General features: G+C 43.0%; 1 protein-coding gene across 1 annotated transcript; it reads right to left on the reverse strand.

The window, feature by feature from the left end:
* Positions 1–292: 292 nt before the first annotated feature.
* ctnnbip1 (catenin, beta interacting protein 1) lies at positions 293–23,385 on the reverse strand. The gene is made up of 4 exons (XM_084552729.1): positions 23,290–23,385; positions 12,852–12,966; positions 12,141–12,231; positions 293–476 (listed from the first exon to the last, which is right to left on the reverse strand). Exons 2-4 carry the CDS (start codon positions 12,945–12,947, stop codon positions 418–420), a joined length of 246 nt encoding a protein of 81 aa, XP_084408855.1. The 5' UTR covers positions 12,948–12,966; positions 23,290–23,385; the 3' UTR covers positions 293–417.
* Between the last annotated feature and the right edge of the window lie 1,920 nt (positions 23,386–25,305).

Here is a 25,305-nt window from a genome sequence, read left to right on the forward strand (position 1 = left end):
ATACAAAACAAAACCCCCCTCCCACAAAAAAAAACAAAAAAGAAAAATAAGAGAAAAACTACATTTGATACTCATCCACACAATCTGTGAGTGTTTTCACCGTCTGCCTTGTTCGACCGAGGCTTCAGCCCACAGTGACCCACTCGAGTGCATCTCAGGTAATGAGTGTGCCGACTTGCGCGAGGAGGAGTCGTGGTTGGAAAAAGGCCGGGGCGGAGAGCGGTGCAGCCACCTGCCGTGTCGTTTCCCTTCCCTCTTCCGTTTCCCCCCATCCCAGGCATCCGTCTTTCTCCTGAGCTCGTCAGTGTTGTGTTTGTGGAGTTTCATGTTGCTGTGGATCGCGTGCAGGGCGGGGCGAGGCGGGGTGGGGTCGGCGGGCCGGGATGGAGGGGCGTGGGGTGGGGTGGGGGGCCGGGGTCACTGTCGCCGATCCTCCGCCTCTGACCGCGAGAACGCCATCACCACGTCCTCTGCACCTGAGAAGCGAGAGGAGAATGTGGAGATGATCAGTAAAATTAAAATATATATCATGTACAGTCATCAAAATATATCTATGAAGGTTCTCAGTCATGGTACGTCAAAAAAAACAGAATAAAAGACAAAGCTGAAGCAAAGGAAACTGAACTTGTTTGAGTTTTCTTGATGTTTCACCACCCATTAAAACTGAAGCCAAAGGAAGTAGAGCTCCCCCTGGTGGCTGGCTGCAGTATAGGTCATAAGCTCCACCCCCTCCATGTTAGTGGATGGGACTTGTGCCAAACTAAAACACTAAAATACACTACAAATACATATTTTGTTTTTTCAAGTATAGTTTCTGACATTTTAGGTAGTTAATATAATACTGACGCATGTTCAAGTGTCTATTTTTCTGATTTTAATTTAGTTTGTTATCTGACGCTTTAGAAACAGGTCGTGACATCATGATGACTAACAGTTGCCATGCCAACTGCTCTGTAAAATGGTCCCGTAGGGCCTTGAGAGTTGGAATAAATAAATAAATAAGTGACATTAACTGGTGGAGGTAGAGCAGAGCGCCGCAATAATCAAACGAAAACGCGAGGAAGAGTGGGCGGGATATTTTCAGAACGTGGCTTGGACCTCGAACTGCGGCAGACTCTGGCTTCAAACTCGCAAAACTCAATTCAATTCAATTTTATTTATATAGCGTCAATAACAATACAAATCGTCTCAAGACGCTTTACAAAAACCCGGCCTGAAACCCCCAGAGCAAGCCCAAAGGCAACGGCGGCAAGGAAAAACTCCCTGGCGTCGCACGTATCCGCTGGAATTCTAGCGTCCCGCTTGACCAATTGAAGGAAGTGGGGATGCGTTATCCATATTTATATACAGTCTATGGTTTTACCCCATCACATAATTTCTTTCTCCAACAGAAGAGCAGAAATCATAAAAATGGCCAAAGAACGGTGTCAAAACTGTTTTAAAGAAGATAATAACTACAGAATAAGGCAGAAGTGAACTAGAAACTCTTACTCTGAGGTAGCAACCAATGGTAGTTTCCCACAAAAACAAGACAAAGACACTGTCCACGACTCCCTATCACCAAATTCGCCACGCTGACCGGCAGGCTTGGAGCGCCGGGTGACCCCAGATGGACTGTATTTCGTTTTCAAAATGAAAGCAATGACGGCAAATGAGAGCTGGAGCTCAGCTCGCACACAAGCAATATTTTATGTTCTGAAACACTCGGGGATGGGAAATATACCAGGGGGGTTACCTAGGCAACCGGAGCCTGGAGCGTCCATTAGCAACCAACTGTCGGCTACAAAGTGATGGGCGGCAAAGCGAATCCCTTTATACGTGGACTTCTCATAAAGGAGAACTAATTATTTAGTTTTCTGAGTGATGTGTTATTAGTTTGCTTTTCACTGTGCTCATCTCTGAATGTTCCACTATCTGCTGAACCATATGCTTAACACTGACAGATGAGGTGCTGAAATATGCAACAAGTAAGCAAGTGCCATTTTCTTTTTTTCTTCTCTGCTCTCACCTGTTTACTATGTGATAATAAAATTCCCGCTAAACAGAAAAGATACCGCCTCTGCCTCGGCCTCAGCCTCAGCCATGCACGGCCTGAAAACAGGATTTGTGAAAGTTGACTGAGGTGTAGAACTAGGCAAATGAGCCGCATCCAAGTGTGTTTAGACAGTTTTTTTTTTATGGTGCTTGCAGAAGAACAAGGCCGTGTTCTGTGCATTTAAATTCATGCTGCACCACTTTTCCGTCTTGAGCCATCAGAGACCTGTCTACATGTTGTATGAATCCCAGTAAGTCTTCTACAATGGTTTAAATCATCCACTTGAGAACCAAACACCGCAGAATATATATATTTTTTATTCAAGGGTGAAGAACGCCAGGTTTTCTGCAGGTCCTTGGATCCTGTCAGTATCCTGTAAATCCCGTCGGCTGTGACTGTAAAGCAGGGAGGGAATACATCGCCATGAAAATCCTTCTGGAGCAGGTGGGTAATTTCATCTATTGCCATGTTCACCTGTTGAGCAAAGCCACCGCCTTCCATCACAGCACCCTGATGGGAGATGCTATAACACATTCAATGGCCCGCTGACAGCAGCATCCTGCTCTGCCACGATAACACTCTGCTGCCTCGAGAGAGGACACCGAACAGCACTGAAGCTTCAGAGCTACGGCACAAGACTGTCTGTGCGCGAGTAAACAACACTAGATTCCATCAGATGTTAACCTCGCTAACAAAAAAATAAGCGGTGCGTACAGAGAAAAGACATCGAAATGACAGAGTCTGATTTCTCTCTATTCCCTTTGTGCCTCTTTCAATTCCACCAAGTTAATGAGGACCGACGATAATTACAGCCTCATCAGAGTTGAGTCAACTAATGAATCCTGCCAGCTACACAATAGCACTTTGTCAGCTGGCTTTTGTTTAACGAGGAATCATTCGTCAGCCTGTTGCCAACTGTGATTCATCGAGTCACTTGGGTCGAAACCAACCTGCTGAGATAGTTTTTTTTCTCCAATAACTGAATATACATTATCCAATCCTGCTACAAAACACAATGTCTCATATACTGACCAGGCATTACATTATGATCAATATTGTTCTAATATTGTGCAGGTCTCCCTTGTGCCTCCAAAACACTTCTGACTCATCAGAGAATGGACATGGGCCTTCTGAGGGTGTCCTGTGGTGTTTAGTAACAGGATGTTGTTAGTGGGGCCTTTGGGTCGTTGATCAGTTTGGGATCTAGTAAATTTGGAGGCCAGGTCAACACCTTGTGCTGTTCTTCATGTTTTTTTGAGTTGTTCCTAAACCTTTTTTGTGTGTGTGTCCATGTCACGCTGCATCCTACTGGGGACGGCTGCTGCCATCAAGGAGTGTCTATGCTATGGGGTGGGGGTGCCTGGTCTAGTCTAGGTGGGTGCTACACGCATGCTTAAATAACATCGACATGGACGCCAGGTCAAAAAGTTTCCCAGCAGAACATTGTATTGTCACAAGATGGTCAGTGTTATTTACTTCGCCTGTCAGTGGTTTTAATGTTGTGGCTGACTGGTGTATTGCCTTGCTTTTGGAAAGGACACATTTTAATTTGAGTATTTCAGTCTGGAGACTTTCAATAAAGGAGAAAATGTGCTGAAAACTCTTCTCACAGCAGGCTGGGGAATAGTTTTCTCTTCCTGATAGCGGCAGCAAAGAGGTTATGTAACCATGGACAGCAGCATACCATTAATAATCAATAGCTAGTAACCACCTCAGTTAGAATAGACCGAACAAATCTGCAGGAATTATCTTTCATACAGAGATGAGTGGTGTAAAACTTTGATAATATGTTCAGTACGGAAAATGTAGTGTCTTTAAACACTGTTCTTCAATGAATGGGAAACCTCCTGCAACTACGTTGATGAGAGCATTTATACCTATGCACTGGTGTGCCAGCACGCCGGTGTGTTAGGCGGAGACTAGTCAGCCGAGTTGAGTCTCCCTGTGAACTTCACACAATCTTGAGTGGAACTAGTGGAAGTTAATAAATGTGGATCAACAGTTTGACTTGAAATCTCAGCAACACACGACATACAGAAGCAATCTGAGTAGCTGGTGCGTAGGAGGCTGTGGAAGGGAACATTTCTATGTTTGTCCGGCCACTGAGAATAAACCTGCTGTGAATGAGGAAATGCATTTTTGGTGCGATCACAGCTGTGACGCGTAGTAGCCTTTCTTAGAAGGTGCACATCAGGCTACGTCACAGCATCACAGCGCAGAAGAGAAACGCGGCTGCGACGCTTTATATCCATTTTTTCCCCAGATCGTTTTATTTCATATCAAGTCCATGTAGACCAGTGAGCTGTAGTCTCCGAATACCCTTGATTATAAAGCAGCTCCTAGAGAAGAGTGGGGAAAAAAATCACACCCGGGCGCAACAGTCCACAGTTAGCGTGTCCTGATTCAAACACGTCTGACAAGCAAGATCACACAAATATCATTAACACCCGTTTCCACACCTTTACAAATGTTCGAGAAGATTTCTTATCAGAGCTTTGTGGACGCCTGCTATAAAAAGTATTACTTCACCACAGCCCTGAAGTGCTTGTTACTTTTAATTATAATGCAGACATGCTTGAAAGTAGGCCAGGGACAGCTTCCACATGCATTTGGACCCTCCCCATCGGAGGGTACACGCCCTGCAAACAGAATTTTTGTGTTTTATTTGGCTCTGGGAAAATAATTAGCATCTTCCTAGGCTGCATTCGGGATATTTTGGAGCTTTGTGAGATCAAGACGTTTATGGGGGGAGGGGGCGAATTTTAATATGAACTTTCAAGTTCTTCCTCCCGTGGGAGCTCACTGGATTACCAACTGAGGAAAATCCAAAAAGAAAAAGCAGCATCAAGAGAGGAAGGGATAAGAGACATAGACATGTTTGAATCTGCTTTGAGACATCACAAAAGTAATAACGATGCTTGAACAAGAGGTGATTATGCAACGGCACACAATAGGAAAGCTTGACCTAAATTAGACAACTGCTGAATAGCGCCACTGTTCAAGATTTATCGTTTCGGCACCGAAACTTATAATAACACTCGTTTATCACAATAAATGGCAGCCTGAATTATTCTGCGGTTGCTTGAAGGAGCTCATGTACGGTGGGACAGGCGGTTCAGAGGGAGGACAGTTCAACACACCGAACCTGATAACACATCCACAGGCTTTTATCAGAGCGCTCAGAGTCACGTTCGGACACACTCATGGCGTATATAAATATATTCACAAACAAGCCGTAGATGGAGACGTGAAGTCCCTCCACGCTGTTGCCTAGCGACTGATAAAAATCAGCCTGCCCGGAGTGCTGCTGCTGCTGCTGCCTCTGAGCAAACAGCTTTTGGTTTCGCATCCGGCCATTCTCTCACCTCCCTTTGTAAATGCACCTTACGCTGATCCCTCCCTCGCCCCGTTACGCCTCGTCCTGCCCGATGGGGCGTGAACAGCACGACTCCGGATGGTGGATTACATAAATAACAGCAACACAACGTGCATCATCCCGTTTTGTCCTCAGTAAAATGCTTTGAAACAAAGACAAGCCCCCTCATTCATTACAGTTATGGTCCTTCCAGGAAACGATCTGTTTCAAAGTAAAGTTGGTGCGTGCGTGTGTGCTTCTGTTTTCAGACAAATACTCAAAAAATACTCAGGGGGTCATTAGTTGCAGCCCTGGCGTCATCGCACCAAAAGCAGCCACAATGAGAACACTAACGTATTCACAAGCATCTCTTCATTCATCTGAGACTATAAATCCATGTGTGCTTTGTCGCAAATTAACACACACACACAAGAAAAAACATTAAAGCTCCACTGAAACCACTGAGGATTGGAAAGCTGTGAATTTACCCACAGGGAGTTTGTCTGATATCAGCGACACAAAGCTGTAATACGCAGGTCTTTGTAGTCTGAATAAGCAAAGAAGCATCGTTACGGTGACTTGTAACTGTGGCCAAGATGAAGCCCAGACAATATTTAAGGTCACGATCTGTGCAGGGTCAGCTGAGGGAAGAAATATCAGAGATCCCTCCACTAACTAACACAGGGTTTCCCACATAATGTCACGCACGTCTCAAACAACGTTGTTTCCTATTGCTCTCTCCTCTCCAAAGCCACCTCCCCTCAAACTCCCCACCACACACACACTGGTCGCTCACCTGCTCTGTTCTGAATTTAACCTGATGGAGAAAACGGCACAGATAACATACTACATCCTACATCATGTAGGAGAAGCTATTTGTTTGTTCGCTAATAAAAATTTACATTACCACCACCGTTTAAAATCCAGTGTTTGTGCTCATGTTTTTCTAGACCATTGAGATTTAAAATGATTTCAAGGGAGGAAACGACACGTAGCGTGAACTAGCTAGAGAAGTTAGACTGAAAGTAAACCGTTTACTCAAAATTTGTTACTTTATTTAACCTTACATACATTTCATATACTGTATAAACTGTTTTTATAGGTGAGATAGCATCATCAGCATTAGGGTTTTGAGACAATTTATCCCCCTACCCCCTCCTCTCAAAGTAATATTGTGGGAAACACTGTAAACCCAGGGGTTCACCAAACAATACCTAAACACAGTCCTGAAGGATTGATATTCACTGTTTACTAGTAGCATCTCAATCAAGCAGTGGGTACATGATTTATTTTGATAATTAATATTTAATTTTCCCCGCGAACCTTTACAGGAATAAGCAGGTACAGAAGATGAATGAATGAATATTTAATTTTATTTCCATTAGCTCTATTATTTAATGACCTGCCATTAATAAAAGTAACACAAGGGCATTTAAAGCTATATTGCTATGTGAGTTTTAAATCTGCTGCCTATGGCCTCAGCTTCCTGTGCGTCAGTAGTGATGAATTTACATCAATCAGCAATGACTGTTTGCCAAATACGAAAATGGGAGGGACTAAAGTTATTACTAGTTACTAATGTAACTTGGCTTCTATGAACCCACAGAAATCTTGGAAGCATCCAAACTAATTCTTGATGCTCCAGATGAAACACTTGTTCAGAGGAAGGAATATAACATTGACTATAATTTGCATGGCATTTCCAGAATACAATGTTTTTTATAATAATTTAAACCCTCTGTTTTTTATGTAAAAAAAGAATATTAGCACATAGACGACATATATCAAACGCTGTATTGATTCTTAAAAAGTGAAACTGAATTCCGATGGGAGTGTCCTGTTTCTTGATTTAGTAGTTAATCATTTTCATTCTTGCTTGATATTTAATTTCAACTGTTCAACCGTTTGTGTCAGCATTTATCCGTGTACATCCGTGTGTATAATCTAATAATTTCATCTACTAGATTTGCGCAACAATTTATTCTTCCAATATTGTTGAGATGTAACGATGTTTTAGATCAGTTCTTAGCTTGAGGCTGCTTCTCATCTACATGGATCCTGTCTGGATGGATTTAAATTAACTTAAATGCAACTGATCTATTTTTTATTTTTTTAAGAGAGATGCTGACTTTCCATTTGGTGGTTTGGGCACTGTTGCAAGCCGGTACTTAAAAATATAAAGGCTCATTCAGAACATACGAGCTGGAAAGAGTTGTTGTTAAGCTATCCACGGTCGACACGCACCTACTAATAGATTTTGGACAGAGATGAGAGTAAATTTGAGGAAACCTGTGTGTTTCAGAGAGTCGAGTTGAAGCTGTACTTCACAAATCTCTGATTCATGCTGCAGAAAAGAACGGGATAAAGTAAGGATCAATAAAACTCTGCCCTGGCTAGGAAACCAAACAAAAGGTGTTATTTTCTCGGCGCGACAAGGCTTTCGCTTGAAAAGGTGTGTTTAAAGAGAGAGTCTCAATAGGACCGTAACACAGACAAAAAGAAACAAGATTACGCATTGATCGCGCCTGGATGCGGTAGTATCTGAACTGACGGAGGCTGCGTTTCTGTAATAAGGGGACGGGAGTGACGGGAAGAAGCTGGAAAATCACACTCTTGCTGTGTAATTAACACTCCAGCCTGCCTCCAGACCTTTTAATGACACCTGCTCCAATCTACCGATGCAGCACGTCACAACAACACCACAGCCCCACTGGGAGGCTCAGCCTTCCTGGGACAACTGAGGTTGCTATAGCGACCTCTCATCCTCCTCCTCCTTTCCTCTCCTCTTTTGTCGACGTCGTTCTGGGAGGAGAAAACTTTCCTTGTCAAATCAGACAAGATAACAAGTCCTGAGATTGCCGGCTTTATGAGTGGCTCTGACAAACGGCATTGTTTAAATTGACGCGATGTCAGTTACAGAAAGCTGTGAATAAGACGTGTTAAATAAGGGAGAATAGCAGCCTTATAATGTTTGCTGCGCCACAGAAGTCTCTGCATCCTAACTTTGCAATTTAAAAAGTTATTAATCAGTATTAGCCCAAAAAAAAAAAAAAAAAAAAAAACTGAATCTGAACGCCAAAAACCCAAGCCTCTCTTAATGAGTTCACACTTCATTTCCAAACGTGGTAACGGTTTAAATACCGCATGCATGAGTCCTGTCTGCCCACCATCCTCCTTTCCTCTGACCCAACAAAATTCAACAACATTATGGCAAAAAGAAAGCAACCAGCTTCCAAACATTTGGCAGATAATTCCTCTCTGGCCTGATTAAAAATCGCAAAACAAATTTCTGGATTTGCATGTATGGTAATCAGCCAATTAAAAGTATCTGAAATGCAAATTCACTGACACAAAGACTTGCATGAAATATGAGCAGTAACCCCCAGAATTAGTTTTTGTCTTGTTTTGCACGAGGAATAACCTGAATAACACTTGGCAGCTAATCTGAGTACGAGGGAATGATTCAGGGTTTGAGCAGCAATTCAGATCAGATGTGATAAAATATGACATCAAAACATTTCTGCACAGACAAGACAGCAGCAGCAGCAGCAGCAGCTACAAACTCATTTTCTTATCAGAATATAGTAAGCTGACAACAACGATGACATTATCCATTTGTCACAGTAACGTCCGTGTGTTCACGCACCTACTCTTCTATTCAACACTTCCTAAATAAAAGCTCGGCCTGGGCTCAGTGATCGATATCCGAGCGTGCCTCCATTGTGCCCTGAACGCCCTCTAAGCACGCCGCCGCCGCCCGATCAATGAGGCCGCGTCTGATCACGTGACGCTTATTGCTTCGCGCTGAGAGACCTTGAGGAGGCCGGCGCTCAGAGCATCCTGCATCAGCATGTTCAAACTCTGCTCCATTTCACACTGCCCTGGATGAATGGCTTCTGAGTTCTCACTCAAGAGGGAAAAATCTCTTGGGCTGGGCCCATCTGACCTCGTTCCACTGCAATTAGTCTAAATGCGTTTCCAAGTGAATAATATCCAGTGCGTAATGTGTAAGACATTTTATGAAATTGGAGAAAACGGTATTACTTGACGAGTACTTTCTGCTCTACTTTGTTGGTCTTTAAATCAGCCAGATGAGCAGCAAAAAGAGTTGCCTGTGCAGAAGAGGACAGAAAGAAAACTGCTTTGTGGATTTAATGTCTAATTAAGGTCCAGTTGACCTCCTTAAAACCTTGAGAATGATTTCACCTCACTAGTAAGCAGATGATGTTAACCCTGTATAGAATTCTACAACCTCACGCTCTGCTACAAACATGAAACCAGAAAAATCTGATGTTCAAAGTTGAAACGGCTGCAAGCAGGTGTATTAATGAGAGATCAGAAGCAGACAAACACGCTTTGTCTGCAGCCAGACACAGAAGGGTGTTTGTCTGTGTGATGGCCGGCTGGGACAAACAGTACTGCCGCTGAATACAGCAGGATCAGAGAGAGAAGGTTTACTGTCATTATAATAAAGTGAGAACTGGGTGAACCGCAGAGAATAAAAAGCCCGATTCATCTCTGCACTCCTGCGGCACAGATGCTGAAAATGTGTCCAACAGCACAACGACAATTTTAAAATCCAATCAGCTGCACATAATGTGTGAATAAAATGCATGAATATTAATCAGATAATTACCTATATTTATTTTCTGAAGCGAAAAAAATAATCAAATTGGGCCTTGTGATATTTCAGACCAGTAATTTCTTATTTGCAGCCTGCTGTCGTAATTATATTTGAAGACGCAATAATGGAAACATTACCTTTCATCTATGTTTTACGCTATTACCAAGTCTAAACGAGATCAAATAGTGGACTTCCCTCTTCACGCCACCTCAAAGGATCCCGTGTGTGTGTGCGCGCTACGAACGGACGTCCTTCAATGCGGCGCTGAATATTTAAAACTGATTTAACTCTCAGCCGCTAACCATGACACCTAATCACGAAAACTTAGACAAGACGCAGAACACAAATAATTTAGAGGCACGTGGAGAAAGTGGCCAGCTGCCAAATGACACTAAATGTGTCTGTTTTTGTGATGTATAATGCATACGTGCTCTCTCACCAGTCATATTCCTCCATAATTGATGAGGCTCTTCCGAGCTGTATTGACAAACCAAAGGCACGGACTTCTGTATCCACTAAAGGCAGCGAGGCAAAAGAGAGGACGAACGCACGCATGCTAGCGCAAACCGACAGCTAGTCTATAGCTGTTTCAACACACAACATCATAAATTAATGACTTACAATCAGCACTGATCTCACATTTGCGTGCTGTACTCAAGGATATGAAATGATGATCCGTCCTATCTGACGCAACGTGTTATGCGCTGCTGCTTGATGAAGAAACGCAGTGTAATAATGAACCACTCTGCGCTGTCTGAGATGCGATGACCTACATTGAAACAAGCCACAGAGTGAGCCTGAATTCAACATGATGACAATTTAGCTCAGTATGATAAAAAGGACAAAAACACAAAGTCCTTGAATATTTAACACCTTATGTAATCACAACCTAATCCTTTCTCCAGCACAGAAAATGATACGTTTCTGAATTCAGCACCGACTGAGAAAGGACATGGGCAAGGACACCTAACACTTCACTGTCTGTGAAGTGTCATCTGGCAGTTTTCCTGACTTAAAGCCTCCCCGCCTCCCCCGCGGGACCGAAATCATATGGGACAAAGCCAAAGCCGAGCCCCAGCAGGTTTACCACAGGAGGACAGCGGGGCTCCTATCTGTAAGCCGTGTTTTACGCTGAGCCTGGAAAGCAGCTGATAAGTCTAAAAACAGAAAGCATCCTCAATTTGCTGCTGTTTTCTCAGGTAACTGCAGTGCTTCTTCACATTTTGTTTCATGCAGCACCCTCTAGTGGTTTAAACTTATGAAAACAGAAGAGGAGGGGGTGAAAGGTAGCTCAACAGCGCCCTCTGGTGTCATGAAAAAGCTCAACACTTATACGTCAGGTTAAAAAAACAAACACGCGTATAGACATCACAATATCCTCCATGCAGGACGAATGTGAGAAGCAGCAGTGAAACTAGCGGTGACACAGTCCCCGATGTGGATGAGTCACCTGTTTCCAGTCAGCTACAATGTTTGCTGTGTGAGTAATCTCGCAGAGCCGGTCGGCCACCGAGTGCTCGGTGCTCAGTGCTCTGTCAGGGAATCAGTTTGGTATGTGCTTGGGGGTTCATGCTTTAAGGGAGCGACGTGTGTGGAGGGATTTTCCCTCGTCTTCAATCTGGGTACAGTGGCATTTCAGTGACATATGAGGGAGACATTTGTGGGCTAGTGTTGTTTACGATACTGCCTTAAACACTTTTAAAGAGTAACATATGCAAATTAAACCTATACTGAAAGTACAACAAATAACCTGCACCGAAATGGAAATAATCATTTTCATAACTAACTTTATTTAATTGTGGGGGAGTACCAACGTTGTGTTAAAACTTGGCTATGGTTAAGGTTAGGGAAAGGTTAGTATTGTTAGATACTTACTAGAGATGGTTAGGCTTAGTAGATGGAGAATATCAGCGGAAATGAAAGTCCTTTCAAACATGGAAACTCAAGTTTTTATGTGAGTGGGCCCCCCGCAACTTTTTTGAAGGTTGAAGTGGGCTATGTCTTAGTTTTAAGGAAAACCTTAGAGCTAAGGTAAGGGCTAGGCACTTGGTTGAAAGCCTTATGTCAGCGGAAAGTCTTCGCGAAGACAGAAACCCAAGTTTTGCATGCATGTGTCAGAGCCTTACCCTGGTCTATGTTGTGCTGTGGTAGCTGGCTCATCTGACTGTGGACCACACCTGCGTAATTCCGGAGAAAAGCCTCTTCACTCGGTGTGAGCTGTAGAGCAATAAACATAATGACTTAAAGGAATATCAAACAAGCAGAGGCAAAACAGAGGAGTGCTGAAATCAAAGACAGAGCCGAGTGCGCCTTCAACGCGCTGATTGGTAGCTGTGGGACAAACTGGATCTGAAATATTAGAAATTATTTATTTCTCTGCTCCCCCTCCTTTTGTGTTTCAGGGCACATCCGACTCTTTTAAATATTTCAGGGTCACAGGCATATTTGTCTGCTCTGCACATTTGGAAAAGTGAAATTCGACTGCAGAGTTAACTTTCAAACTTACTTCAGACTGTATATATAATAGTACATATCTTATATTTTCCACTTGTTTCTTTCTATCTATCACAAAAGCTAAATTAAGAACTAGAAATGTTACCTTCAACATAAAAACCTATTATGACTGGGATATTCCACTATCAATTGCTAATATTAATAGCTGTGTTTAGGCTTGGAATATCAATGAATCTATAAAGTGTCATCCTCTGTTTCAGCAAAGACCCACCTCATCCCATTTACACAGTGTATTGATGTTTTTTAGTGCCGATGTGCAAGTCTTTAAGATGTATCAGGCATAGATTTTAGGAGATGATGCACACAGTGGGTGCCGTACTTACATTTGATCCCATTTTCTTTAGCATGAGCAGGACCCGCACTTTCTGTTGGACGTACATGTCTTCAGGAGACTTCCCCGGGGCCTCCTCGCGGTTCATCCCCCCTGCTCCTGTGGCTCTGGACACACAAACACAGTCTGCGTTAACCAAAAAAGAAAAAAAAAAAGCGTTACCAGTAATTATCTAATAATATATTAGCTTGTTTCGGACGCGCAATCTGACCGGCACTTAATTGACGGAGTGACACCGTTGATGAACGTCGAGAGTCTGTTGAGAGTCAAGAGTTTCTTGAAGACGTTTTGCCAGTCATCCAAGTAGCTTCTTCAGTTCTGAAGAACTGGTGGGGAGCTGAGACTTAAATAGGAACATAAGTGGGTGTAACAAATCAGAAACTTGCTTGACTAGTGCCTGCTAATGACTAGATACTAGTCAAGCAAGTCTCTGGTGGGTCACACCCATGTTGCTAATAAAACCTTAACTCCCAATTAGTCAACCCAACAAGTCCAGTTGTGTTTTTATTTTTGGAGCTACCATGATCTGGATGGCTGAGAACCTTAACTAACATTATTACATACAGTAAAAGAGTGCATTTAAATACATATACACGCCCTTTTGGATGTCTGAGCTCCTCAGCCAAAGTCAGGAGACATGTCTCCGTGCAGCCACAGTGCAGGTTTGGCACTTCAGAGCATCATTAATATTGCATGGCGGTTCTCACACAGATCTCGCCCCTGCCTGCTTCCATTTCTTACTCTCCATCTAACTAATGACCTATTTTCGCTGTCAGTCTGCAGAGATGCAAAATATAGGCAAAAAGGGGGAGGGAAAAGAAGGCGATAAAAGGAGCTGCCAAAGCTAATGTGGGTGACAGAAAAGAGATACTTTCCGCTGTGATAGCGAGCGCGCACGCAAATCAGGGCCGTCTCCCGTAACATTAGATCTCTGCCACGAGACATGGCACGCAAGCTCGGCTGGATCTCCGAGCCTCAAAGTGCTAATTGAAAAATGGCTAAAACATGCAGAAGGAATAATTCACAGAAAAGAGCTAAATAAATATTTCAAAAGGGTAAATCTGTTGAGCAAAAAAAAAAAAGAAGAAGAATATCAGTGGAGAGAATATCAGTATGCAAGTCAGGATTTGTTCTCCCTGCAGAATATTTCAGAAAAAGCCTGCAGGAGCCACAGTGACTATGATAGTTCTGGCAATTTATTTAGGCCTCTTATCTATACAAAGGACCACTAACGCATGTTGACAGGCTGTTTGATGTAGGGTTATATTTAATTGAGGAGCTGGCTCGCTGTCCCCCCTTTCCAGAGCTCAGGGGGGAGAGGATGAATGGGGTACCTTTGGCCGTTGGCTGGCGTTCGGTTGCCACTGCGAGCGTGTGGACTCATCCAGATCAGAGCAGCTGGAGACGCATGCTCCTGGCTATAGTCTTTGTAATTACTGCAACCTTTGGTCGCTGTTTACCGCAAGCAACTACCACTTGACTTTGTCTTTTTGTCTTCTTTTCAGTTGCAGAAAGAGGTAGCAGCACACTGAATGAGGAGACGAATACATTAGTTATTCAACCTGAGCGACAGACATGGTTTAATTGGAGAGCTGCTGGAGACTTGGAGCAAGACAGACATGAAAAGGCTGAGAGAGCTCGTCGGTGTCAGTTCAGTTGCTCAGCAAACCTTCAGGGGATTGGCTGTGGCTGCGGTGGTGGTGGTGGTGGTGTGTGAATGTATTTGGGTGTGGGGGGGAGGTAGTGATGGAGAGGGGATGTTGGTGGAAGGGGGGGGTCGGCAGCGTCTTTAGATCAGCAGCGACACGTTTGATCACGTCTCCGAGCTCCTCACTTCAGACAAATGGGAGCGCTAAGACCGCAGGCTGAGACCTACCAGAGAGGCGACACTGGAGTACGAACGAGAGCGATTGAAACCCAGGAGCACCAATCTGCCTCCCTCAGAAGTTCACCGGGAATAAAATGGTAACCACGTATGATTGGATGAGAGCAGTAAAGAGCATGATTACTTTAATTGTCGAAAAAGGTGCCGTCTTAAGATCTTTGAAGAATCAACAAAGATCCATTCGCATTCAGACGTATTTTTTGAGTAATCATTTTCATGTCTGCTACCGGACATAGGGTCCGATATATTTCCACGTCCATCATCTGTATAAATAGGCCGACTGCTTTCATGACTGAAGCATTTCAGATCCTCTGATGTATGCTTTTGAAGTTTGAAAACTGTCCATATTTAGCATCATGTCGGGGCCTCGGCTCCTGGCTGCTCTGAAGGTAGCAATTTGTATTTTTACCAGCCGGAGAAATAGCATCATCTGCTGTCAAAAGAACAAACATAAGAGCATCTCTAAAATGTTGAGACAATAAGGAATAGATGATGGTAATCAGCGTGTCAGCATGTTTGCGAGTCATTTCTAAATAGAATTTTAAAAAGACAGATCCATTCGTTTTTTGTGGATTTCACCCGCTCTTATTCAGGCTGCAAAGGTCCACAAAGACTAATTCGCAAATGACTATTTTGGGAAGCACAGCAGCAACAGAACTGGAATGATTACAGTTCTGCTACTCGGTGAACTGGACCAAAACACGTACACAACAGTGATTAACATATTTGATTATGTAACGAGTAGTTTCACGCATGCAATCCTGCCGGACAGAAGCCCAAGCTTTTCGGCCACATTTATAATTCCAACAATCATCCAGATGGCTCTGGCGAACAATCCCTCAGTGCTACAGACGTAAACCTCTCAATAATTGGCTGCTTCCAGGGATCAATGCTGGATTACAAGATGTAAACCCTCTGACCCGGTGTAAAATCCACTTGGGGATGAGCACAATTGTCCAAAAACCTGAAAAATCAGCCAATAAAATGCAGACTAATTTCTATTATTAATAAATGATCCAACAATTTATCTAAATTTGAAGATATTCAATTGTAACTGGTGTAACACAAAGAAAAGCAATAGGTTTTAGTTTCCGAGCATCTCAAACCAGTTGATGTTTCTATCTCACTGAATGAAAACAGATCACCTGACATCTTTAACGTTTCATCAAGCTGAGCTATTATTAAACTCTTCTATTTATAGAAACCAATTTCTGCCCATCTAGGCCACCCTTTTATAGCTCAGACTAGTGACGTCCGATTATTTTGACAGTTATCTGGGACAATCAGAGCATTATTATTATTAAAATGATCGGATTTGTATTCGTCCTATCCCAAACCAAGCTTAAAACACGTCTGCTGTGTGGAAGTGCTTTGTGCTGAGCCTTTTCCTGGAAGGGAAGCAGACTTGTGTGATGTGACTGTGTAGCTGTCGGGAGATTGTTTGAGCGCTAACACTGCAAAAAAAAAAGTGCTGTTTCAACACAGGGTGATGTCTATGTGCCAAAAAAGTGGCAAAATTGTTTTACGTTGCTGTCGAGGCAGTGTGATGCTTAGCTGATCTGTGAAGGAAAACCAAAAGGGCCCGATTCACAGATGTTAGACAGTATTGGCGTCCTTTCTTTTTCCCCTCATCACTGTGGAGTTTCATCCGGATCAAAAGTTAGTTACGAGCAATGAGCCACGCTAGAGGAGACACGCTAGCCTAAGGCCCGTGGGTCTCACACAGCTATTTATAGTGTCACATTAAGCTATGCAACACAGAGATGTTGTTAGGTGATTATTTGTTTAGCTAAAACCAACCAGCCCTGACTGTTTCACACGATGATGAAGAGCCAAAATACTTTCAGTTTCTTGATTGTTATTTACAAAGACGACTCTTCTCATAATGAAGTTTATTCCTTGTTATTGTGTTTCTGCCTTTCTATTTTTCAAATTCCGTGGTGTATATTACACTTTCTGCTGCTGTAACGGGTGAATTTCCCCGTTGTGGGATAAATAAAGTATAATCTAATCTAATCTTAATTTCGTTGTACCACAACGACAAATAAAGACATTCTATTCTATTCTATTCTACCTTGGAGGCAGGTATTTGTTTTTTCTTAATGCACTGCAGAGGTACACAACTGTCAAGCACACAGGCCTACATGTGACTATTTTTTTTTATTAATTAACCTTATACAGAGTGCGGGAAACAAGGAAAAAACTGTATGTGTGGCCTATTTCTCATACTACTGAATGCATATGTGGTATATGAATCTACAGCTTGTTCTAGGACTACTCAGGGGTTTCCCATCAGCCGGATGTACCCATAAAATCTCGAATGAATGTCAGTGAGGACGCATCCTGAACCACTACAATTGCCTGCTTCTGATACGGACATGTATTCACACTCTGATTCTTTTTGTAAGTCAGGACTTGAACATACAGTAGATTGACTCATAAACTGAATGATTTGGCTTCTGCTTCGTCTCCCTCTTAACCTCAGTGGGATAGCTCTGATCGATTTTATGTGCAAATAATGTGGCTACAGAAACAAAAGGAACTCCCACCTCCATCGTCTCAGTGCTCATAGCAAAGGTGAATCAGCCTAACCCTCATAGCAAAGCCAAATATTTCAAACTTTGACTCAGCGCTTTGTCATTTTGCTGCTCCCTGGTTAGACGACCTCTGCCCTCAACCTTGCCTTTTCGTCGCAGAAGAGTTTAGACAGCAGCACACTTGGAAACTGAGAAAATTCTGCGTGTGACAAAAAATTTTGCTGATGCAGGATGTCCTCGGTGCTAACTATTTTTCTAGATGAAACTTCTTCACCTCATTGCTATGGCTGTCCTGCACCCCTTTTCCCTGCACAGATTTCTTTTACAATTATTTACTGTACATCAACCTACAAATTGTATATTGATCATACATTAATCATGCACTGCAGCATGCCTAAAAATGTGGAGGACAATTTGAGATGTCTGTGCAATAAAATGACTGAAAGCCATAATGTATTTGTCAACATGCACTCTCTACTGCTCTGCTTCAAAGCTTTAAATAGAGTTTTATAAAGAAACTATAGTACGTGCAGCCTTCTTGGGTCATTCTACATTACTCTGATCGCCGTTTTCTTCTGTACAACATGTCTTAAATCATTTCAAGGACCACAATAAGGATCCCGTCAGACTCCTTTGTGTATACCCGATGTTAGGTCCTAGGGGTGGGCTGGCTCAACGCTAATCCCTCGAGGGATACTCAGCCAGCCTCAGACACATACGGCTAATATTCCAGACGTAATCAAAGGCTTTCTTTAATGCCGATCGAGGCCTAATCCACCCCCACCCCCTATCCCTCGCTGCTCATGTTGGGCTCTTGTCAGTGTTGTGATGTCGGGCTGAGCCGAGGCATCAAATGCTCCGAGTCCCTCTAGACGGCCAAGCTAACCCGCATCATCGCTGAGACTTGGACCGAGGAAGCTGAAGTATAAAAACGGCAAACAACACGAGTGCCAGCTTCCGATCTGCAAAAATATTCGGTATATTAAATATTCTCTATAATATATGTAAAAGAAAGGCAGCAAAACTTCTCATTTGAGAGGTTGAGAAGAGAATGGCTGGGATTTTCTTTTCCTAATGTTGTTGTATGAGAAAACACAGAAAAGGTTCATTGATTTTTTAAAACAGTTTCCAGGTATTTTTTTTTTTTTGACTGACTAATGTATTAATGGACTAATGTTTTCCACTCCTCCATGCATTGCAGTCTGGTGTGTCACAGTATAGTACTTCAGTCTTTAAACACATACACTATATGGGTTTTTGCAGAATTATCTTAGAAGTGCTCGACCACAATGTGACACAGATTGGTTTCTTTGGGTTTGTGCAACCGCCTGGACCAAGCGAACCGAGCCGAGACCGGTTAGAGGAGGTGGTCTCAGCCCGCTTCCGCTTGCAAATGCTCCCCAGAGTAGTTAGTTGCAGTGAAGACATTACCAACGGATCGATGCGTTGATACGCCCTCTCATTATATACATTAAAAAGTTGTTTTTCCTACATGCAGCATCTACAATTGATCAAACACAGAATACTGGTACGCTAACCAAACGATAGCAATAAATGCCAGAGCCCACACTCTTCATTAGATTATTTCCTGACTTCATTAAAATCAGTTCTTCCTACAAAATTAAAACCAACCACAAAACTATTTGCAAGTGCTTAGTGTTGAGGTTGTGTCAGATCTTTGCATTTTGTCTAATTATAAAGACAAAAAAACCCCAAACAAATTCTGATTCAAATCAATCTTGATTCGATATCAATTCTAAAAATCGACAGATTGATTTTTTTTAAATACCCGCCCTTTACTGTGCGCTGTCGTTAGAAACAAGATTAATCCACGTGTGAGGGTGATCCAAAACATGACAGAAGCTACAACTGTGACGGCACCATCAGGCCTGAGAGATGATTCGATTTAAAGCGAGTGTGACGACAGAGATGAGCTGCACAAAAGCAAAGACATATGCGAGATGTCAAACTAGAGGTAGCAAACTGTGGAAATACCATGAATCTCTGGAACCTATGAAAACATTAGTTGTAATTTTAAGCAGCAAAAAACACACTCATATCAATACCACTGTCATAGTAACCAAACTTATTGAGGCAGTTGTGGTATATCAGTTATTATGATCTGCTTTTGCTGTAGCAGGTTGGAATATAGCATAATATACAGGTATGAATATTTGTTGCTGATAGCCTTGTTAAGAAGAAATTGCTGTGAAATGCGCTGCACTTTGGTTCTGTTCATGTTTACAGGGCAATCAAGACAAAGTTCTGATACGCCCTTAACGCTACACCCTAGAAAACAGTTTTATGATTGGTAATAACTTTAAAGGTAATCATCGAGAACGGAGCATCAGCAGCATTTCAGCACTCGCACAGCCCAAACAAATCGACCTGAAGGGGAAACACTCCCAGTTTAGGCACAGAAATCTAGTTGTGAAAGCTCCCTCAAAGACACAGAATGAATTAAATGTACCCATCAAAATGTGCATGGTCGTCTAAGTGACAATCCAAGGTCTAAAGGCTAAAATCGCATTGAAAATGACTAAGAGTATAGCAAATTTTAATTCCGCTCCAGCAAATGAGATTAGGCTCGATTCAAACGTTCACATTTGCAACGGGACAAAGACACCTTCTCAGCCGTGTGGCGTTTCCTAAAGACATTACACATTCAGTAACGCCACTTTAAAAATAGAGGCAAGCATCTGCATGCTGGATTTCTTGTGTATATCTGTGTGTAATTTTGTGTATTGGTGTCTCTAAGAAACAAAAACACAATGAGGACACCTCAGGACCATTTCAGGACTCTGGTCGGGCCACACGGAGCAATGCCCGTCTGCTGCCAGGGATTACAGTTTGCAACGCGATAGGCCCTCACATTTGCTCAGGGTCAAGATGAGCAGAGGCTGCCAGAGCGCTCCAGTCCGATCGCACACAGCCCGGTCCGCTGTTGTTGGCTCTGGAATCAGCTGCTCACATGATGCACAACATCTGATTTACAAATTAAAATTCCCCCAGAAAGCACGACAGAAGTGCACAGGAGCCCGAGAGGTCACTGGCTCCGGCAGAGAGGAAACAACTGAGCAGGAGGTTCAGCCCAACATCCCAAACACAAACGTGTGAGAAACTTAAGTACGCTACAACACCGCTGTGGCTGCCAGCGGATCTGCCAACAACCTGACCTGGTTCTGTGTCACCGGAGGTGCACACACCCGACAAACCCACATTTCTATTGATGATTAAACATGTCATGAAACCTATTAAAACAACCAGCTGACTAAAATTAGGACGAGACAATGTTATCATTCAACGCTGCAGTTCAGCAAAATAAACACGGGTTTGTTTGGCGGGTTTGTCTTGGGACTGTTTAGGATTATTGTTGGGCGATGCACTTGTCGCTTCATTAGGGAACTAGTAAAAACTAATACATTCTAATTAAAGAGTCGTGCATTAAATCTCAGCTTCCTGAAGGTTATAATGTCATGTTGAAACAGCGTCAGAAAGGTGGTAATTCAACTGTGTAATCATTTTGGAGGATGTAGTTTGTGGTGCTGTTAAACTGGATTGAATTAAAAGTCATTCTTTTATCTAGCCTGGGCCATGGACTAAAATAGGATTGTCAGAATAATAGAAAAAATATACTAAATACACAATTTGTGAATGTAAAACAGAAGAGAAAGGCAGCAAGATTTCAGAAACTGGAACCAGTAAATGTGTGGATTCTTGCTATTTCCAGCTATTAATAGCTTACCAAAAAATCTGTGTGACAACTTTAACAGTAAACTCAAACATAGCCCACACAGTCAGGTCAGTGAAAACTCCTTCACACCCAGCGGCCTGACTCATTCCTGAAACATCCGGGCGAGCAGACACCACGGGCCAGAAAAGGCTCCCGACGCGGACTCACCGGTCGTCTGCATGATGCCGTCTCCTCGCATGTACAGTGCTCCCAACAATGGCTACAGTATTTGTGGACAATGGCGGTGGACTAGATTGTGAAAACATGACTGATAAGTAGGTCATGTCTTGTTGTCACCATGTGAGGCATGAACTCCCCAACAATCCTGGTGAACTGTACAAGCTTAGTTCACGGCTTGGGCTTCACGGTTTGCTTTAACTGACCGTTTCTGAGCCACCTTAAGCCGATACTAGGACCTGCAGGCAGTCCGTCACAACAGACGTTTGACATGTTCATATCTAAAGGCACTGGGTAACTTCAATTTTTCATAGATAGGCGAAAAAGCTGGATATAATATACTCCTTTTTAAAGTATTTTATAATACAATTCACGTGGCCTGATTCTGCATATGTTTCTGTTATACGTAATGAGTTTTTGCTCAAGCCATGCCATATAAAATTAATAAAACCTCGCCTGGTATATGATCAGTGAACATCTAAGCTCGCTGCTCGGGGTCTCTCCAAGGAATTGAAACAGAAGCCGCTGCCATAAGCCGGTCCCTCGGGGGCGCGGCTGCGAGATTTTCAAAGAGCCAACGTCAAGGCAGGGCATTAAATTCTGATTTGCAAACGGTTATATGATCTAGGGGGAACAATGCGATGCAAGATGCCACGCATGACAGACAAAGAAACGCGAGTGGGTCTGGAAAACGAGAAAAGACGGTTCAAAAATCACGAAATAGATCGTGGTCAAGTGGAGTAAGCTGGGCGTGTAAGCCGCGACTGGATGCAAGCAGCTCTTGTATTACAGCGAGGGCCACAACAGGCTTTTCTGCGTGGCCTGGTTAATGTTGACAGGATGACAAGTGCTATGAAACGTCCCCCTCTGGGATCGAGGAGGCTGAGCAGCCGCTGAGGAGCACCTGCCCCGAGCGTGAAGAGGTGAGGAGGGAAGGGTGGCCCGACGGGGAGAATGTGCAAACTAAGGCAGCCTGGACATGCTGTGGTCCACGACCAAGTGTGCTCGCTGCCAGGAGGAATCAGCGCGCGTGCCTGGGGCCGGGCCCTGACACCCACATGGCTGCAGCGCTCATCAGTGCCCTGCTGCCAGTAGGGTGCCAGCTCCGCCACTCAAAAGGGGGGGGGGGGGGTTGTCAGCTATCTGACTTGCAGCGAGGAGGGGGGAGAGAGAAAGCAGACACCGTAAGAGGCGGGGGTGGCACAATGCATCCATGGGTGGCACCATCCAAAAATAGAAAACCAGTTAAGGGAGTTATGTGAAAGCCAAAATTGAATATTAAAAAATTAAGCCGTGAGAAGGACTATATGGACAGTGGCTTTTTTCTGGGGAAAAAAATAAACTCTAAGCACAGATTTATCTCACTCTTTGGTGTTTGGTGATAAAATGCAACATGTAATCGTGTTAAATTTCTGTTTTTCTGTTTAAATTACGTGGTAAATAACTAAAATACTAGCAAATAAAACTAAAGAGGATCTGATTAATAACGCTCACTAGCTGAGATTGATTGCTTTTGACTGGGAGGGGGGTTATTAACTAGTTATTTTCTTTAAAAAACAAAGACAAAATAAAGAGATTTACTTGTAAATGTTGATAACAGTAGTTTTATCTTGGGGGATGGACACACATGAATGTTGTTATCATGTTGCGGGACGTAGACTGTTCAAACTGTAGCAGCAGCAGCAGCAGCGCTCAGCTAGCAAAGCAGCGAGCCCGCACCGCATTTTCGATACGGATCTTAACCTAAATCCTGTCGCGGGGAAATAAAAAAATCAAAAAAAAATCCACTGCCCGTACTTTAAAAATAACTCACAAGCCGCGTTTGTTTTAATTTGAACCCGTATTTGATTTAGACTCCGGCAAACCCGCGCTGCCACTGGCGAAAGCGCTCCATGCTAACGAGCCAAAGCTAGCTCGCTAGCATGCCCCAGACAAAAGCCTGAATGAAGTTCCTATGGGTGCAAACACCATCCAGGTACAGCTGCTCTGCCAGAAGTGTAGACGCTGGGATTTTTTATTTTTTTTAAAAACACACGAACCTCCTTTAAGAAAAAAACAATGACAATGCGAGCGAGAAAACGCAGAGATGTGTGCTTACCCCTCCTGGTCCAGGTTTACTTTCTTCTGTGCTCTGTTTGAATGGGGTGTTGTTGTAGGAGGGCGTCCTGTTCCGGGGTCACATCCCTCCAGTCGGCAGAGCTACGGCGGACTGAATCAAGGCAGAGGAGCCTCCTGCTGGCGGATCAGTACCGCTGCCGACCGCGGGGGGCGCCACCGACTCAGCACAACACCGCGCTACCCGAACACACCAGGAAATACGCTCAGCGGCCACTTCATTAGGTACACCAGTGGAAAATAAATGAATTAAAAATTCAACAGTCCTGCATTGTTTTAATGTTTAGTTTATGTTGAAGCAGCGTCAGAAAGGTGGCGATCATTTTGGAGGATGTAGTTTGTACAGTGCTGTTAAACTGGATTGAATTAAACACAGTACTTAGTTATAACATTGCAGCTATTATCACTGGCTTTTAAACCATATTTTGTTTTTGGATCAGGTGTTAGGGTTGCACCAATAAAACATCTATAGCCATGTTAATGTAGGGCCAAAAAAATTATTTAAATAGATGATTTAATCTGAATTTCTCACAATTTACACTCATTTGCCAAAACATTAGGCGCACTAGTAAAACATAAATGCATTCTTATATAATATAACAGCATTAAATCTTAGCTTCATGTAGGTTATAATGTTCAGTTTATGTCAAAACTAAAGGTGGTAATTCACCTGGATGAGCATTTTGAAGGGTGTAGTTGTAGGATGTGTTGTGCTGCTGCTGAACTGGATTGATTTAAAAGGGTTTCTGTTATTTAGCCTGTCCCACTGTCTAAAATGGGAATGTCAAAATAATAGAAACATGCGCCGGTACAACACAATACAATTCAATAGTCCTACAAACCACAGCCTCCAAAATGAAAACCCAGCTGAATGAACAGCTCTCTCAATTCGGGGGTTCTGTCCACGAACCAAAGATTTAGCGGGTTGATCCCTGAATGTGCCACATGCCGAAGTATACTTGAGCAAGAAACTCAACTCCCCCCAGTTGATGTGTGTGTGCTTGTGTGAGCGAATGGGTAGATGTGTCTGTGACTGTGCTTTGAGTACCAATAGATAGAAAGGCGATATATAAAAACAAGGCCATTTACCATTCAGTTGTGTAAAACAAATAGTGAATACCATAACCTTCATGAGGAGAAGATTTAGTGCAAGACTGTTAGTTGGTTTTTGCCAGTGTATGTAATGAACTGGAAAGGGAGTGTAGAAATATGTCGTCTATATGCATACTCCTTTTTTAAAGTGAAATCACTCGTTTCTTTTATTTGTGATTTTTAATTGATGTCCAGGGGGAAATATGACTCACAGGAAAGTCAAACTGTTTTTGTTTTTTACTTTTGTGTTTCACAGTGTGTCTGTGAAGATTCTCAGCCATTCAGACCATGGTATATCCAGAAGACAGAACTGAAAACAGAGACGTTTCACCACTCATCAAAGTGTCCTCTTCAGTTCTGAATGACTGTCGGTGTCTCGGCAACCATTCACCATTTCAGTCTTAACTTTTTGTCTTATGTAACTACGAAACCTTGTAGATCTTGTAAGTGAATAATGTATTGCGTTCTATAGAGAGACCTTTCTTTTATTCTCATTCAGTCCATCATCAGAGCTGTCTTGTTTATACCCCTCATAATGTTTGTTTTTTAGTTTCTCTACATAGTTTCACTTTATTAGCTGCTAATTTGCAGCTGCTGCAAACTCATTTCACTGCTGCTGCATCTGTACATTATGTACATGGCAGATAAAACCCCTGAAACCTGGTGGGGAGTTTAAGTTTTTAGCGGTAACATCTGTGGGTGTTGCCCACCTGAAACTGCCAAGACTCAGCTTTGCTAACACCCAGATACCCACTTGCAGTTTCGCAAATGCAGTTTCTTACTCTTTAGTCGACGTGAACAAAGGGTTACGGTCTACAGAAGTGGAACTGTGTCTTAAGGTTCTCCGAAACAACAACCTACACCACATTTGGGAAGTATCTTTCTTGACTCTCAATCCAGTACCACT

Source organism: Chelon labrosus (assembly GCF_963514085.1).
Source record: "Chelon labrosus genome assembly, chromosome: 10".
NCBI classification, from domain to species: Eukaryota; Metazoa; Chordata; class Actinopteri; order Mugiliformes; family Mugilidae; genus Chelon; species Chelon labrosus.

What these genes read in the sequence shown, in the direction of transcription:
- ctnnbip1 (XM_084552729.1), bottom strand. Translation starts at nt 12,947, where the DNA reads ATGAACCGCGAGGAGGCCCCGGGGAAGTCTCCTGAAGACATGTACGTC. An exon ending in TAAAGAAAATGGGATCAAAT is followed by an intron (nt 12,232 to 12,851) that starts GTAAGTACGGCA and finishes ATTGCTCTACAG; the next exon opens with CTCACACCGAGTGAAGAGGC. An exon ending in ACAGCACAACATAGACCAGG is followed by an intron (nt 477 to 12,140) that starts GTAAGGCTCTGA and finishes CTCGCTTCTCAG; the next exon opens with GTGCAGAGGACGTGGTGATG.